This window comes from Macrotis lagotis, chromosome 5, assembly GCF_037893015.1.
Source record: "Macrotis lagotis isolate mMagLag1 chromosome 5, bilby.v1.9.chrom.fasta, whole genome shotgun sequence".
Taxonomy (NCBI): domain Eukaryota; kingdom Metazoa; phylum Chordata; class Mammalia; order Peramelemorphia; family Peramelidae; genus Macrotis; species Macrotis lagotis.
The window spans coordinates 185558119-185575070 of record NC_133662.1 but is presented as its reverse complement, the minus strand read 5'-3'; the positions used below and the strand labels follow the sequence as shown (position 1 = coordinate 185575070).

Below are 16952 nucleotides of genomic sequence, written 5' to 3'. Positions count from 1 at the left end.
ATCAACAAATCAAGGCCTGCGGCGCTACGAGCACCGCGTAATTAAGACAAGATCTTGCAACTTCAGGAAACACTGTATCGGCCCGAAGGGTTTGGTTCTCAACCCACGGTTACACCTTAAACCCTCAAAGGTGGGCTAGCAGTTTGGGAGCACTTGGCTCTCCAGGGGGCGGGGGAGAAAAGGCGTCTATTCAGCCCACTAGAAGGAAGGCAAGAGAGGAAGGATTACTTTTTTCTGGCCGGTGGCAAAAATAGAAGAGAGGAAGGAGGAGGAGCTGAAACCTAGCTGTTCTAAGCCGTCAGAATCACGTGTCCGGAATGCTCCGGGGCCGGCTGGAGTCCGGACTGCCCGGACTGTTTACGGAAACCCGGGCAGCTGCCAGCCCCCCGAAGCCAGGTATGCCCGCCTGGGGCGGAGCTCGGGCGCTCCCTGGCACCGAGGATGCTCTGGAGCTACTCAGGGGCTGGGGTCCGGGTGGATGCGGGACGCCAGGCCGGTCTCTGGCGTGGGATCCCCTGGGCCAGCCTGGGGAGACCCTGGGGAAGGGGCCAGAGCCGGGCGCTGGCTCCTGCGGGCCCCCGCAGCCCTCCTCTCCAAAAGGCTAAAGTCGGGGGGGATGGAGGAAAAAAATTGAAGAGAGTCACTCTGAGAACTGATGCTGAACCCCTAAGAGGAGGGGGGGAGGTGGAAAGTGCGTTTGAGGTGTAATCTCACTTTTTAAAACTTTTATTGCTCGACAAGAAGATAAAAACAACGGAGATTATGGGGGGGGGGCGGAGAGAATAGGGGATCGGTAACTATTCGGTGTAGTTTGAGAGGCTCGGATTCTTAGTGGACAGTTCATTGTTGCTTTTGTGGAGCGGGATTTGGGAAAGGGAGCCCGGACCGGTAACTTCAGGTGTGGTGACTTCCCTCCATTGGCAGATCTGTAATTTATAGTGTTAGAGATTTGAAGGGAATCGTCCCGCAATATTGTGTGTTTGTGTATGTGTGTGTGTATGTGTGTGTGTGTGGTGGTGGTGGTGTGTGTGTGTTGGGGAGGGAAGGTAGGGCAGGGGACTTTAATCCAGGGTTTATTGATTTTAAAATGCTCACTTTCCCAGACTCCCCATTAGCAGCACTCCCTCCAAAATAAAAGATGTATTTTACTATTTCGGGAAAAAAAAAGTACACGCTCTAATTAGTTTAGACCTTACCTGGAGAGAGGACTGAATTTTAGTCAAGAAATGAGTTTACTTGCTACTTCTTATTGGTTATGTGATCTTAGACAAATTAACTTAATCTCTTTAGCCTTCAGTATTCTCTCTAATATGGATTATGTTAGAACGAGATTTTTGATATCCTTTCAAGAGACATAGTCTGTCCTTCAAATGGAAAAGATAGGACAAGAGCTCGAATCCAGCCTCAGCACTTGATACTTACTAGCTGGGTGACCTTGGGGAAGTCACTTAACTCTCATTGTCTCACAGCCAGGGTCATTTCCATTCATCCTGATTCATATCTGGTCACTGGACCTAGATGACCGTGGAGAGAAAGTGAGGCTGATGACTTAGCATAGTGCCCACTCATTCAAATCCAAATCATGTGCTTATGATGGCATCATCTCCATCATCTGAGGTCATGGTCTTCTTCTAAAATGCAAGACGAAAGCCATCAATTGCATGAAAAAAGCACTGCCTTTGGAGGGAGAGTTTAAATCCCAGCCCTGAATCTTCAGTTTCATACTCCAGCTCAGCTACTTCTGCCTTCTGCAGTTCTTGGTTCATCTCTTTCATTTATTTATTAAAGAACTGGGCTTCCCTGTCTTACCCAGGCTGGAAGTACAGGGGCTGCTTACTGGAAGATTCCAATGGTGATAAACTTGGCAACCTTGACTGTTCCATTTTTTTCTTACCTGGCCCACTTTTTTCTTTTCTTCCTTAGGCAAATCTTTCCTTCCTCTTCCAAGGGTCTTGTAAGGGTATGTGATGTGTTTAAACTATTGCAATTCAACCTTTCCACTGCCTGGGTCGGCGTCCTGCCTTTGGAAATCCAGTCCTGAACCATCACACTCTACTTCTTCTCTTGGGGTTCTAGTTTCCTCATCTCTAATATAAAGGGGTGTCAGTAGACCCCCTTGAGGTGCCTTCCAGGCTCTGAATTTAAAGCTCTATGGAGTAAGTAAGCCTCAAAGAGCTCTAGGTATGTCAGGAAGAAGTTGCTCAGTGGATAACTTGAAATAAGACTCCCTTAAATTGCCTCTCCATATATTTTTTAAATTAAAAAGCCATAGTTTCATTTATCTTTTTTTCAGTCCTGTCACTTAAACATCCCAACCCAAGTTGTTATGCCAGCATCTTCTCGGAAGAGACTTGAAAATAATATCAGTGCCTTATATTTGTATTATATCTTGTATTTTGCTTAAACATTTCTCATAGATTTCTAAACCCTTAACTTTTAATGTGACTAATTGTGTTCTTTTCTCTTTTTTTAGGACTGAATACAATGAAGTCAAAAACAACCCTTGTATTCATTCTGAGTTCCATTTGTTTAGCTTTTTATTGTTTGTGTACTGCTGACAAGTTCTCCAATCAGTAAGTTATTTGCAGAAATAAAATTTCAGATCAACTTGGCAAGATAATGTAATTGTATAACTAGCATTGATTCATGCAGGATTTGAAGTCAGGAGGTTTCAAATCCTGGCTCTTTTCCATTCTACCATTGTTTCCCTGGGCAAGTCATTTTCCTCACTTCTCAATACCACCATCTGAAAATTTGGGGCAGGAGTGGTACCTGAGTCCTGGGTTGGAATGGATGACCCATAAGGTTCCTTACAGCTCTGCAACCATGATTCTGTGCAAACTTAAGTCAGGTTTTTGAACTAAGTTAAAAGACTAAAGTAAGTACTAAAAAATTAGAAGATAAGCATTGTTGAAGGAAACTTTATTCATTTTTAGATTCTTTTCACTGATAATACAAATAGCTGTTTCATCAGTTAGTTTGTCTGAAATTCTTAACCTTGAAAATTGTAGTCTCCTCTCCTTATTTTCTCCCTTCCCAAAACCCCATAAAAAATCACTAAGCAAATTCATGTATGTATTTCTTATAAAAAAAGAATTGTAATGTTCAAAATCCAAATTTTACTTTAACTAAAAATTAGAATTCATGGGGTATAATTTTATTCTAAAATATTTTCAAAAAAATTGGAGGTAGATTATGCTTCATATTTTAAATAGCTGTTTGATTATAAATAACTTGATGTTGAACTTTTGAAGTTGTTTTTCTGCAAGTAGCTTGTTTTTTCTAATAATTCCACTTTACAAAAATTAATATGGTTTCCCTTTTCTTTCCAAGTTGTTAAAAAATATGGCTTCAGTTGGCTTCAGGGTGGTTTTCCTAATTTTCTTTTCAATGGTTAGAGTTCAGATACTTTAGAATTTAAGGTAGGTAGAATCTTTTCCCCCTTAGCTGGATTTCCTCTTGAATGTCATTGCTCAACTTCCTCATTATTGTCTTGACTTGTCTTCTTTGGGGAGTGGGGAAGAGTGGGGGTGGAGGTAGGTTGTGTTCTTCTTAGAGCAATTTCCTTTTTTCTTTCAAATTAATATTTGAAGATAGTAACAACTCATATACTTACATGTTGAAATACATACATATATCTACATATAGATGTGTGTGGATATATATATATATATATATATATAGATATAGATATATATATATATACACACATACATATGCTCACCCAGGTATTCATGGGTATAGAGGGTATACATGCATGTATAAATAGACATTCCCTCAGAGGATAACCCTTCAGTGCAATTTTAAGGTATTAAAACTTTGTACACTTATAGCAGCTGGTATCACAGAAGACTTGAATTCCAATCCCTCCTTAGAAACTTATTAGCTCTGTCTGCCTCATTTTCCTCTACTTTAAAATGGCCATAATAAAAGTATCTATCTCTCAGAGAGGTTATGAGGATCAAATGAGATAATACTTGTAATGTGCTTAACATACAGTAGGTGCTATATAAATGATTATTTCTTCCTTCTTCATTTAGTATATACAAAATGCTTTCCTTCCCACAACTATGTGAAATAAGTTAGTGCAGTCATTATTATAGTCATTTTCATAATGATAATAATGACTAACATTTTTATATCATGCTAAACACTTTACAATTATTATCTCCTTTGATCTTCATAACTGCTCTAGGAGGTATCATTATTCTCATTTTACAGATGGGAAACTGAGGCAGGTCTTTTTTTGAAGTGATTTGACCACAGGCACACAGCCAGTAAGTATTTGAGGCTGGATTTGAACTCTATCCACAGCATCATTCAGCTTTCCAACTCAGAGATATAAAATAATACATTTAGGGTTTTCAAGCTAGAATGGATCAGAAACTAATTTGCACTCAGCCTTTTTGACTCTATAAGACCATTTTTGGGCTTCTTTGATAAGAGTCCAAGAACCAACCAACCATAAGACCAGGGCAGAAATATTTCCCTTAAACTTATTGTAAACCCCTCAACTCAACTAGTTTATTCTTGTACAGAGTTGGATATTGTCATCAGTTTCAACCTATAATTAATTTTCTCATAACACTTTAATTGTGAATTCTACACTTACTCATAATCTAATTACTGAAATAGGATATTTATAGAGAAACTTGAAATGAGGATGAAGCCCAAAATTTTAATTGAAATTGAGTATAGGGCTCTACATTTCCCGATTTACCCCAAACTATCTCAATGATGAGTTTTAATTTGGTTCTACTGGTTATTGTTTTTCCATTCTTTAACTTTTTTTTTTAAAGATAGAATATTATCATTTTTCCTGGGACACTGATTTTTACTATATGATTTACTACAGTAAAACAGGGTTAGAGATATCCTTTAGGGGAAACCCTGAGCATGAATAAAATGTTTGTTAAGCACCTAAAAGGGATCAAGAAAAAAAGTATTGAATAAAGATGAACTATTTTTTAAATGTATTTTTCATCTTTCATTGCCAGTTTGCTGTAGACACTGATGATAAATAGGATTTTTTTTTTTGGTTGTTTTGGTTTTTGGATGAAAGCCATCATTTAGACTTAGTGGAAGATTTATAAAATAAAAAAATAAAAAAATAAAAGTTGAGAAATAAATTACTTCTCTTTCCATTGTGGCAGCCATGAGTGGAGCAAACTGTTTATGGTTCACCATTGGCCTACAACTGTGTGCAAGGTAAGTTTCCAATGTTTGAAGTGTTTATACAACTCAAAAGAGGATTAGGTGTTCTCTAAGGTCTTTCTAGTACTAAAATCCTAGATATTAAGATGCTAACTTTTTTTTTGGTTAGTAGTAAGGAGCCATTTTGATCATGACTAACATTAGTATAGAACTTGCAGATTTTCAAAATGTGTTCATTTGAGCACCACACCCTTTGAGATAAGCACTGAAGAAATTATCCCCATTCTACATTTGAGGGAATTGAAGACTAGAGAGTTTAAATGGCTTGCCCATGGCTGTACGGTTAGTAAGTCTGGGATATGAACCCAGTTTTTCATGACTAAAGGTCCAATACTCTACTAACTAGACTGAGCTGCCTTCACTGAAGATTTTTGAGTAGGACAGTGATGTATTAAAGATATTAGTCTAGGAAGACAGACCTGGCAGTGCTAACTAAATTGGAAGATAGGGAGAAATGGTTTAGGAAGTTAGTGCATGGGAGAGACAGTTTGAGCTGTCAATGGGGATGAGGGTAATGGGGGGATAGTCTAGATATATTCCAGAGATAGAATCAATAGAACTTTTAATACAATCCAAGCCAAACAGGTGTTGTGCTAGGCATTGAGGATCCAAACAGGTTGCTTAGATCATTGGTTTGTGCTTTCTGTATTTGGTAGACTTACCTCAGGGCCCCCAACCTTCTATAAGTGCCAGAATAGCAGTAGGTATTACAAATTAAATTATTGCGATATAAACATTTGCTTTAGGAGGTAGACTGGCAACAAACATTTATTAAATTTATTAAATGTTCCAGGGTTTCTTTCAGGTTTTAGCACTCAGTAAAGCATTTTTTGTTGTTCCTTCATTCTCTAAGAGGACCAATAACATCATAAGGGTGATGTCATGACTTGCTTGTGAATTGGATTTAAGTGAGGCAGAGCTAAGTATAGTTGTCAGCCTCACTTTCTCCTCCAGAGTCATCATAGATCAGTGACAAGACAAAAGTCAGGATAACTGGCAATGGCCCAGAAACTGGTGGATAATCTTGGCCTTTTTTAAGACCTGAGTTCTTGGGAGGTTAGAAGAACAAGTCTTGAAAGCTACAAATGAAAGTAATCTTCTCAACAACATTACACAAAATAACGTTTGGATCTCTTGGATTCCATCACTCCCTACCTTTTATGTTGGGGAGGGACAGGGAAAACTTGTGATTTCATTGTACTTGACCCATAATAGGCACTTAAATGTAGATTGATTGAAGATAGAGAAATCTGGTATAGGAATACCATGTGCCAGTGCAGATCAGTAACATCTCTGTAACTGCCTTAGAGATTTGTTTATATACAGTTGGCATGATTAGAGGCAGACCTTAACCTGGTCCTTTCTACCACCAGGGCTAGCTCTCTATCCCCTGAACCTTATTGTTCCTCACCTTTTTTATGCTTATTTATATATGCGTTGAGTCAATCAGGTAGTATAGTGGATAGAGTGTTGGGCTTGGAGTCATGATCACTCATCTTCATGAGATCAAAACTGGTCTCAGTCACCTAGTAGCTATGTGACCTTGGACAAGTTACTTAACCCTATTTGTCTTAGTTTTCTCATCTTTAAAATCAGATAGAGAAAGAAACAGCAAACTGCTCCATTATCTTTGCCAAGAAAATTTCGAAGTATCACAGAGATTTGGACATAACTGAAAATGACTGATTAACAACAAATATGTTGAATTTTCCCCAATAGACTATAAGCTCTTTTACTTCAAAGGCTGTCCTTTTTCACATTTGTACCCCCAGTTCCTAGCATAATGCCATCCATGTGGTAAAAGATTCATACATGTTTGTGAAGTATTTGATTATTAGAGTGCTTGGTTTATGCCAAGTCTAGCTTTATGTTCAGAGTTAGGCCATATGTTCAGTGAGACATTTGTCTAATGGGATGTGGGAGCTTTGTGGGCTAAGTGTAAAGATAATTAATTGAAGTGCTAGTGAGTAATAGCTTGTTTGTCACGCACCTGGATTGTACATGAAAGCTTTAGAAATATATACATTTTAAAATTCAATTTCAGGTAAAATCCTTCTGCAGGAGTAAAACTTCAGGGGAGCTATCTGTATAACCAAATTAGTTCTGTGTCCCATCCATAGCTTATTGTTAACATTCAGTGAAAAACTGCTTATTGTCTGTAAATATGCATGATCTCGGGCAAGTAATTTAACTTCTCTGAATCTTGGTTTCCCCCTGCTATAAAATAAAAGCATTGAACAAAATGATCTCCATATTTCCCTCCAGCTTCAGATCCTGTGGTAACAAGTGTTTTCTGTGATTTTTCAGTCTTCAGGAAAAAACCTTTAGTTTATGATGTTTATATTGTAGCTGGGAAGATGGCGCAGAACTGAACTACAGTTAAATTTCTTATTTGACTTTGGTTCTTCCATCCAATTACCCTCAATTTCCTTCCTCTCTTATCTATTAAAGGCTATGAAAAGGGAACTTACTAAACACCCTGTGCAAACTAACCCCTCCTCTTTCCATACTGAGATAGTAGCTCTGCCTTTCCCCTTGTTTCTTCTTACTTTTCAACCTCAGTATGTTGAAATGTTATTTTCCTATCCCCTGGGAATATTGCTATATTGAATTAATTGTAACACAGGAATGAAAATTAAATATTTAAAGTATCTGTATGCATAATATAAATATGAGATATTTGAACACATTATTTAAATGCCTATTACATTATATAATATATTCTATATTACATATATATGCATAACTTCTGTCTTATGTTGGAGAAAAACAAGATTGCAGAATGTACTTAAAGAAATAATGAAGTCATTTTTATTTTTGTTCCCTCCCCACTTAGGAAAATGAAAATGACTGCAGAGATCCCCCTGATTATTGGACAATACATGGACTGTGGTAAGAATTTAAGCAATTGCCATTTAATTTATAAATAATCTTTGTATAACCATATTGAAGCTCCAGTCCCATTATTTATTTTAGTTACTTTTAGTTAGGGTGAATATATTCAATTTATTAGTTCATTGACCTTAGTCTTTCGATTCCATCTCTGATTTGGTAGCTTTAGGACAAGGTTAAAATGGATGACACAAATTCAGACATTACAAATGTGAGTTTGGACATCTATTCCTAACCTGTGACCCATGAATAAATTATTTATGCATTCGTGACAAGCCATGTAGGCTCTGAATATATAATGTATCACTGGGGTGATCAAGTACAACTCCTTACATGAAGCATGAAACCCTTCAATAAATATCCTAACAAGTGATAGTTGTCAGGACTTTTCTAAAGCAGCCTGTTGCATTTTTATATCCTTTTTATCGTTAGAAAAGTGTATATATTGAACAGAAGTATGTCTCTGTTTAGATAAAATACATTGCTTTTTTTTTTTCATTTTTGAAAACATTCTACTGAAATCTCTGACCTCTGTGGAGCAGAACAAATTCTTTTATGTTTTTTTTTTATAAGACACCCCTTTAGATGCCATCTCCAGTCATCTTGATCTGTATCTTACAATGAATGCAGATGGCTCCAGAGGAAAGAATGGGGTTGATGACTTTGCACAGCCTTGCCTCACTTAAATACAATTCGCTTGCAAGTCAAGACATCACCTTGATATCATAGGTCTTCTTTGAGAAGGAAAGACAAACCATCTGTGAGTGGTAGCGGTTGCCCCATTGGGGACCCAACTGGTCAGTTCCATTTGGACAATGCTGCTCCTTCCTCTCTTCCTATAGGGAACTGGATTGTTGTGAGAATATTATTTAACATGTGTAAAATGTTTGGCATGTTTCCTGAAGATAGTAGGTGCTATATAAATAAATAAAATAATATAAATAAAAAGGTACTTATTCTCTTTTCCCTTCCCCCTCTCTTTCCTGTTATCCTGGATTCTAATTTCCTTTCCAATCCATCCTTTACTGTGTTCCCAAAGTGATTTTTCTAAAGCATTGTTGTGACTAAGACTCTCTTTTGCATCCAGGACAAATGAAAAATTCATGTCTTATAGTTTTAAAACAGTTACCAGTCAGAACTCCACCTACCTTTGTGGGCTTATTTCTCACTATTCTTTACCCATCCTACATTCTAGCCAAGTTGCTCAGCTTTGTTCCCTCTACATGATATTGCATCTCCTGTGGTCATGCCTTTGCCCAGGTATCTTCAGTTGCATCTCCAGTGCAGCTCTGGCTGGAATGGATATGGGATTTTCTTGAAATAGGTCTAGATGAGTAATCTCCCTCTACCAATGCAAGTGAGCACCTTCTCTACAATTAGATTCTTGTTAAGTACTTGTGAAAGAATCAATAGGGGCGGCTAGGTGGTGTAGTGGATAAAGCACCGGCCCTGGAGTCAGGAGTACCCGGGTTCAAATCCGGTCTCAGACATTTAATAATTACCTAGCTGTGTGGCCTTGGGCAAGCCACTTAGCCCTGTTTGCCTTGCAAAAAAAAACCTAATAAAGAAAAGAATCCATGAATGAATGAATATCTCATCTTATGTCACTTATTCTCCTTGAATCCTCAGAGATGACAGTTACTATAAATTTAGATCTGGAAGGGTCCTTAAAAGGCCATCTAATCCAACACATTCATTTTATAGTTGAGAAAACTTGAGTCCAGAGAGGTCAATTGATTTGCCCAGAGTTTCATAAGTTAAATGATATAGTTTTTAAAGGCATTTTGGCTCCAAATTCCAGTGCTGCCTTTCTGTTGTGCCACAGTGGGTTAGCAATAATATTTGTAAGTTTGTTCAGGGAATAGAATTTATTCATGCCAATAGGCTTGAAGCCTTTTGAAAGATCTTATTACTCACCTACCTTAGACTAAAGTTCTGCCTAAATCATTTTATTGTTCTTCTTATTTAACCTGAGGATGAATTTCTTTAAAAAAAAATATGGTAATACAAAAAGGTTGAGTAGTTTTGCTTTCCTCCCATAATTAGTTTTTAAAGCCTGAGTCCTCAGTCTAAAGAGTCTATCCCTTCCTTATTCTTCTACTTTAAACACTGCTAAAGAAGAGGCTTACATCATCTTAGGATCTTAAATTTAGAGTTGGACATTTGGGAGTCCTTCAGTAATAATGCTGTCTTTTTTTATAATATCCTTTGAGTATATTAATCTTTAGCATTTTCATAAGGTTTTTATCCCTTCCAATCTTTAATCTTTCTGTCATTGTTCATAATTATGTGCCACTTTTTTCCCTGAAAACTTTTGCTCCCATTTTTATTACATATATGTGCATATGAATGTGTATGAATTAATCTGAGTTTATTGGATTCCCCTTTTTTAAAAATATTTTTATTTTTCCAATTACATATAAAAATCATTTTTGATGTTTTTATGGAGTTGGGGGAGACATGGAGTTGTGGTTAGGTGACTTGACAATTATTATATAGCTAGTAAGTATCTGGGATTGGATTCGAACTCGGGTCCTCCTGACTCCAGGGCTAGTTCTCTATCCACTTTGTCACCTAACTGCCCCTTTCACCTTTGTTTTTCACTACTTTTGAGTTCTAAATTCTCTTCCATCCTTGAAAGGCAACATTTTGATAAAGTTTATAACAGGTGCATATTAGTCATGTAAAAGAAAACATTGACCAAAAAAAAAACTGACAAGAAAAATGAAGTTACAAAAACAACAACAATATGCTTCAATCTGTATTTGGATTCCATCACTTCTTTCTCTGAAGTTCAAAAGCATTTTTCATTATAAATTCTTAAGAATTGTCTTGGATCTTTGTATTGCCAGGAGTAGCTTAGTCATTTGCAGTTGATCATTGTGCAGTATTGCTGTTATGGTGTATAAGGTTCTCCTGGTACAGCTGGTTTCCTTTTGCATCAGTTCATTTAAGTCTTTCCAGGTTTTTTTCTGAAAGCTTCCATGCGTTTCATTTCTTATAGCACAATAGTATTCCTTAAAGATTATATACCACACTTTGTTCAACAATTCTCCAGTTTTATGGATGGATTCTTTTTTAGATACGTCCACCTTTTTTTGCTCATTGGTGCCATTTATAATTTTATTAGTTGAATTTCATTCTTGAGAGTCTTCTATCTCTCTTGAACTATGTTTCCTTGTGGAAATAATGGTGGTCTGCATTATAGAACACTTTGAGGTTGTAAGTGCTTTGCCTCATCTTCCTCTATTTATCATAAACAGTGATGTGACAGTTTTTCTCAAGTTACCCTTTCACTTCCCCTTCATAATCTAATTTCCTTCATTTCATATACAGTTATTTTGGAGAAGCAGATCCTTTTGAAATTTCCTTTGCCTTCTGAAAAGTGAAAATAGAAGCATCATAAAACATTTACCAGATACTCTGTTTTTGGTGGAATGAGAATTCCATCAGTTATCCAAGTTGTTTTCTTCAATCTCTACTGTATTTTGACTCTTAGTTTTATAATCTGCACAGAGACATCACCCATTTTTTGCATCTGGAAGGGAGATTTTTCTTGTATAGATATTTAATTTGTTTCTCCAACCTTTTAGCCTCATGTTCTTCCTATTGTTTCTTTTCTTAAGATCAGTGGATTATATACAGGGTTTTATTTTCTTGACTTTTCAATGTTCTCCTATCACCCTTTTAATATACTATTTCTTTTGAATAAAATCTACCATTTCCATGTTAGAGATGTGAATTCTTTTCCATAATGTTATAGCAGGATTTCTTTCCTTGCCTTAAAGTGCCAAGTTCATATTATTTATTACTTACATAGTGCTAACTGTACATACAGCTCAATAATATAATTGAAAGGGATGCCAGAGATAAGATCATGGAATTTGGAGCTGGATGTTTTTATGTACCCTGGACATCATTTTGTATCATGGCAGTCTGAGGAAGCCAAGGATCTTTTCTCAGAGAGTAATGTTTTTAAATGTAGAAAATAATATATCTAGTTTAGTAAAAGAAACAAAAGATTTTATATATATATATATATATATATATATATAGTAATTTTATTATTATAAAATAATCTATTATCATTATTATTAATGTCTAAAGATAGTATTTTTTTCCCTAAGTTCATGGAACCTCTAATCAATTCATGGATTCTTTAGGGGTCCACATACCCCCAGATTAAAAGACCTTGATCTAATTAATAATGTAATTTGTTATAGGGAAAATTTATGAGACTCAGAAAAACTGAATTCTGCCCCTGGCTGAATTTGTGAGTTTAAACAAGTTATTTAATCAATTAGGACTTCAATCCCCCTACTTATTAAATGGGGAGGCTACTTTCTATAACCTATAATTTTCCTTTTAAAATTTTTGTTCTTTTATGTTTATTTTATTTATTTTAAAGGTTTTTAGACTGCTTTTCTAAAATATTTTATTTTACCCCAATTACAAGTAAAGATAATTTTTAACATTAAGTTTTTAAAAATTTTGAGTTCCAAATATTCTTCCTGCCCCCACCCTGAAATAGTAATCAATCTGATATAAAGTAATACATATGCAATCATGCAAAACCTTTCTTTGTCATGTTATGCAAGAAGGCACACACCCAAAGGGAAAAAACCCATGAAAAATATAAAGTAAAAAAATCACATGCTTCTATCTGTATTCATACTTTGTCAGATTTTTCTTTGGAGATAGATATCATTTTTCATCATAAGTCCTTTGGAACTGTCTTAGACCCTTGTATTGCTTGAGAATCACAGGTAATCATTGTAAAATAATGTCACTCTGTACAATGTTCTGTTTTTTTTTTTTACTTTATTTTGCATTAGTTCATTTAAGTCTTTCGAAATCATCTTGCTTGTCATTTCTTATAGCACAGTAGTATTTTAGAATCATATATCACAACTTGTTCGGGCATTTTTTCAATTGATTGACATCTTCCCAATTTCCACTTTTTTGCCAACACAAAAAGAACTGCTATAAATATTTTTTTTTTTTTGGCAAGGCAAATGGGGTTAAGTGGCTTGCCCAAGGCCACACAGCAAGGTAATTATTAAGTGTCTGAGGCCAGATTTGAACTCAGTTACTCCTGACTCCAGGGCTGGTGCTCTATCCACTGCACCACTGAGCTGCTCTATAAATATTTTTGTACAAGTAGGTTCTTTTCAATTTTTTAAAAATCTCTTTGGGATATATACCTAGTAGTAGTAGTATGACTCAGATCAAAGGGTATGCTCAGCATAACTTCTAATTTTCCAAATGTAGTACTCTGTGATTATACTTTTACTAATAATCATAGCTTTGATTGTATAGTTACAATAATGCATACCATATTATTAGAATTTTACTTATTACCTGGGCAAAAGTAGTTCCTAGATTGGCAAATAAGCAAATGCTAAAGGGGCCTATTTGTGTGTTATTTAGTCATTTTTAGGTTTGTCTGACTTTTCATGACCCCATTAGGAGTTTTCTTGGCAAAACCAAGCAGATTGATTTTTTCATTTCCTTCTCCAGCTTATTTTACAAATAAGGAAATTGAACCAAACAGGGTAAAGTGACTTGCCTAGGGTGGCAAAGTATCTGAGGCCAGATTTAAACTCATGAAGATGAGTCTTCCAAACTCCATGCCTAGCATTCTATCCACTGATTCACCTAGCTGCCCCCAAACTATCACACAAAAATATTATTATTAATAACAACAATAATAATAACAATAACAATAATAGTTAAGGAGGTGTGATCTAGTGAATAGAAAACTGACCTTAGATTCAGGAACTTCTGGGTTCAAATATGCCTTTGTCACATATTACCCTATGCAAGTTTCTTAACTTTTCTGGGCTCCACATAACTCAAAAAATTAGGTTAATTGCAGAGTAGATGCTGATCAGCATTGTTTTTATGTAGGAAATTATTTACCAGGAGATCTGTACACCAATGAAAGCATAAATCTGGTTAAGAATAGTTATAACTATTCTTATATGGCAGCATCTCTTTATTTTATATAGCATTTGAAGACTGGTAAAACATTTTATGTGCATCAGTTCTGTTGTGTGAGAATCCTGCATTGCCAACCTCTTGTTGACAGCAAAGGGAATTTATAACCTTTTTCCTTGTCATCGAAACAATTTTTGACCAAGTTGACCTTTTCAAGCTCAGTTAGGACTTTGTGAAATGTCATAGCCCCAAAAATATCAGCAGTTAACTAAGTAAATAAATAGAGAAGGAAAGGGAATTGGTATATTCAGGAACTGTCATGGAACTGAAAGATTTGAAGGGATTATATATTGGAGGAAAATGATTTTTGTATAACCAGGGAGTGAAGGAGGGAGGGCACAGTATGATTAGTTGGTTCACTTCACTTGACGAACTTTTTTTCATTAATCCTCTTGTAAGATAAGATTCTTAATGTTTTAATAAAACTTGCAATTTTAAAAAGAAACTCCAATGATTTTGTTATTGGTTCGCTTGCTAAAATGAATTTGAATGTTTGGTGTTAGATTATGGCTATGTGCAGCATTAATAATTCCAAATTAATGCTTATTTGATTATTGTTCTTTGGAACGCTTAATGAAGAGAATTCCCTCCACATGAGCCTATCTAATGAAAGAATAGTTGATTGTAACCTTTCTAATGTAATTTAGAAAGAAATGATAAAAAATATTAGCCATATGTCCTGAGAAAACCATCCCAAGATTCATTTATATGTTTTATTAATTTTTTATTTCCAGGCCTGATAAAGCTGGAGAGTGTAATCGATCGTGGCATTTTAATTTAGATGAGATCAAGGTATTTCTTTTTAATTTATCTATCAAAAGTTGGTGCTAAATTGTAATTTGACAGTCTTGTCTGTCTTACTATCAAATGTTCTTGGAATTAATTTTCTGACTGAGTTTTAGCTGTCATGAATATACCCACCAGGATTGAACCCTAAAGATTTTCTTTTGATTAATTCTAAATTAAATATGTAGGGAGATAAAAACAAATTCTTGTTACTATTGCTCTCTTTGGACATGCCTTGTCCTCATCTCAAATGTCTTTACTTCTCTCTGCCAGTTAACATCTTTCATTTTCTTCCGAAGAAATTATCCTTTTTAAGAAAACCTTCCTTACTGCTACCTATGTGACCTATTGAAATCACTTAATCTTTCAGGGCCTAAATTTCCTCATCTGTCAAATGAGGGTAATGGCCTAATGTCCTTCTAGTTTTATCTGTTGTATTATAACAATATCAAGACAATAAGTCCTTTCTTGAATTTCTTTATTGTTTAAACGTGTTCAATTTAAGTACATTAAATTTGATATATGTCTATACATATTTATTGATTGTTGTATAGTAATACATTTTATTTCTGTAACTAACTTATATATCCTTTCAGTTCAGGAAGAGTAACTTCTTTTTCTATTCTATCTTTTTCTCATTCCCATACTTATCATTCATTCCTACTATTGACACTCAGGGAGTCTGCTTCACTGAGGAGTTGGCCCTAATGCAGTAGATCTTAATTACTTTATTTTCAAAGCTCCTTATCAAAATAATTTCCATTTGCCACCTCAAAATAAGTAACATTATGAGAAGACTGTCCCTACTTTTGAATGCAAATGATGAATATCAGAAGTAAATTATTAATAAATTCTATACAGAAAATAGTAATTATAGGGGGTAGGAGATTTTTATTGGGGTGGCAGGAATGCAATTATGAAAATCACTATCTCCACCAGTGTTGCTAAGTGCATCCTTGAAATTTATTGAAAAATTAAGATAATGGATTATGACCCTAGGTGTTAACTATTTGTGGGAGACAGGAGATGGAAAAGAAGTACAGTTCTTATGTTTATCCCTTGGAGTTAGGAGGACATCTAGAGCCCTCTGCAGTCATTCTGTTCCATATCTGACCACTGGATTCAGATGACTCTGGAGGAGAAAGTGAGACAGCCCCTCCCTTACTCAAATTCAATTCACATGCTTGCCATGTCACCACCTCCCTGATGATATGGTCTTCTTTGAGAATGAAGGACAAAACAAAATCCTCAGAGAGATTCAATGGGAACTCTGGACCATATTGGGGGGTACACCTGGGATGGGGAAGATATGAAAGGACTTCCCTGTCCTAGGATAGAGGTCCTTTTTGGGAGAGGATAAGCAAACAGGATCTGGACAACTGCTCTTCTGTGGTTAGCTGGGTGTGTTGATGGCCCTGAAGAGTGTTGGCTTGCCTAATCTAATGCTGAAATAGTGAATGCTTTTAAGGTTGAGGCTTACTTTCTGTCCACATGATGCTAGTATTGACATCTTTCTCTCAATTGAAGAGCTTTGACATTTAGATAAAACCTTAAAGTAGTTTATTTCAAATCTAATCCAATCAATCAGTAAATCCACAAGCATTTATTAGGCACCTGTTTGCACTGTCTTAAGGTGCTTGGGAATACAAAGACAGTCTCTAACCTGAAGAAGTTTATAGTCTGGAATGATAATGTAGAAAGACTGTCCAGTCAGAAGAACTGCTTACAGATTGCCACTCTAGTATTTACCACTTGTGTGACTTTGCCAAAGTCACTCCACTCTCCTGGCCTCATTTTCCTCTTCTGTAAAAATGAAGAGGTTGAACTGGTTGACTTTTGAGGTCTTTTCCATCTCAAAATTTATGCCCCAATGGTTCTGTGCTGGGTGGACTGTGGGTGATAGAAAAGATGTTGAACTTTTAGTCATATATAGTCAGACTTTTTCATCGATTATTACTATGAAGTTTGGGATATAAAAAGGAACTGCTTTTCTATTCGCACAAACCAGCCCTAACCCTTAATTCTTTATTACTGTTTCCTTGATACAAAATCTAAAAACC

The 16952-nt window shown here is 35.9% G+C and overlaps 1 protein-coding gene across 2 annotated transcripts in view; it reads left to right on the top strand.

The window, feature by feature from the left end:
* The first annotated feature begins 288 nt into the window (after positions 1 to 288).
* Positions 289 to 16952, top strand: part of RNASET2 (ribonuclease T2) — a 47408-nt gene continuing 30744 nt past the window's right edge. The window contains exons 1-5 of one of the 2 annotated variants that reach the window (XM_074188019.1): positions 289 to 396; positions 2474 to 2573; positions 5154 to 5208; positions 8051 to 8106; positions 14841 to 14898. In XM_074188019.1, coding sequence (XP_074044120.1) covers positions 318 to 396; positions 2474 to 2573; positions 5154 to 5208; positions 8051 to 8106; positions 14841 to 14898 — 348 coding nt within the window. In that variant the 5' untranslated portion in view covers positions 289 to 317. The remainder of the gene's footprint in view (positions 397 to 2473; positions 2574 to 5153; positions 5209 to 8050; positions 8107 to 14840; positions 14899 to 16952) is intronic. The other variant, XM_074188020.1, reaches the window with a different exon arrangement.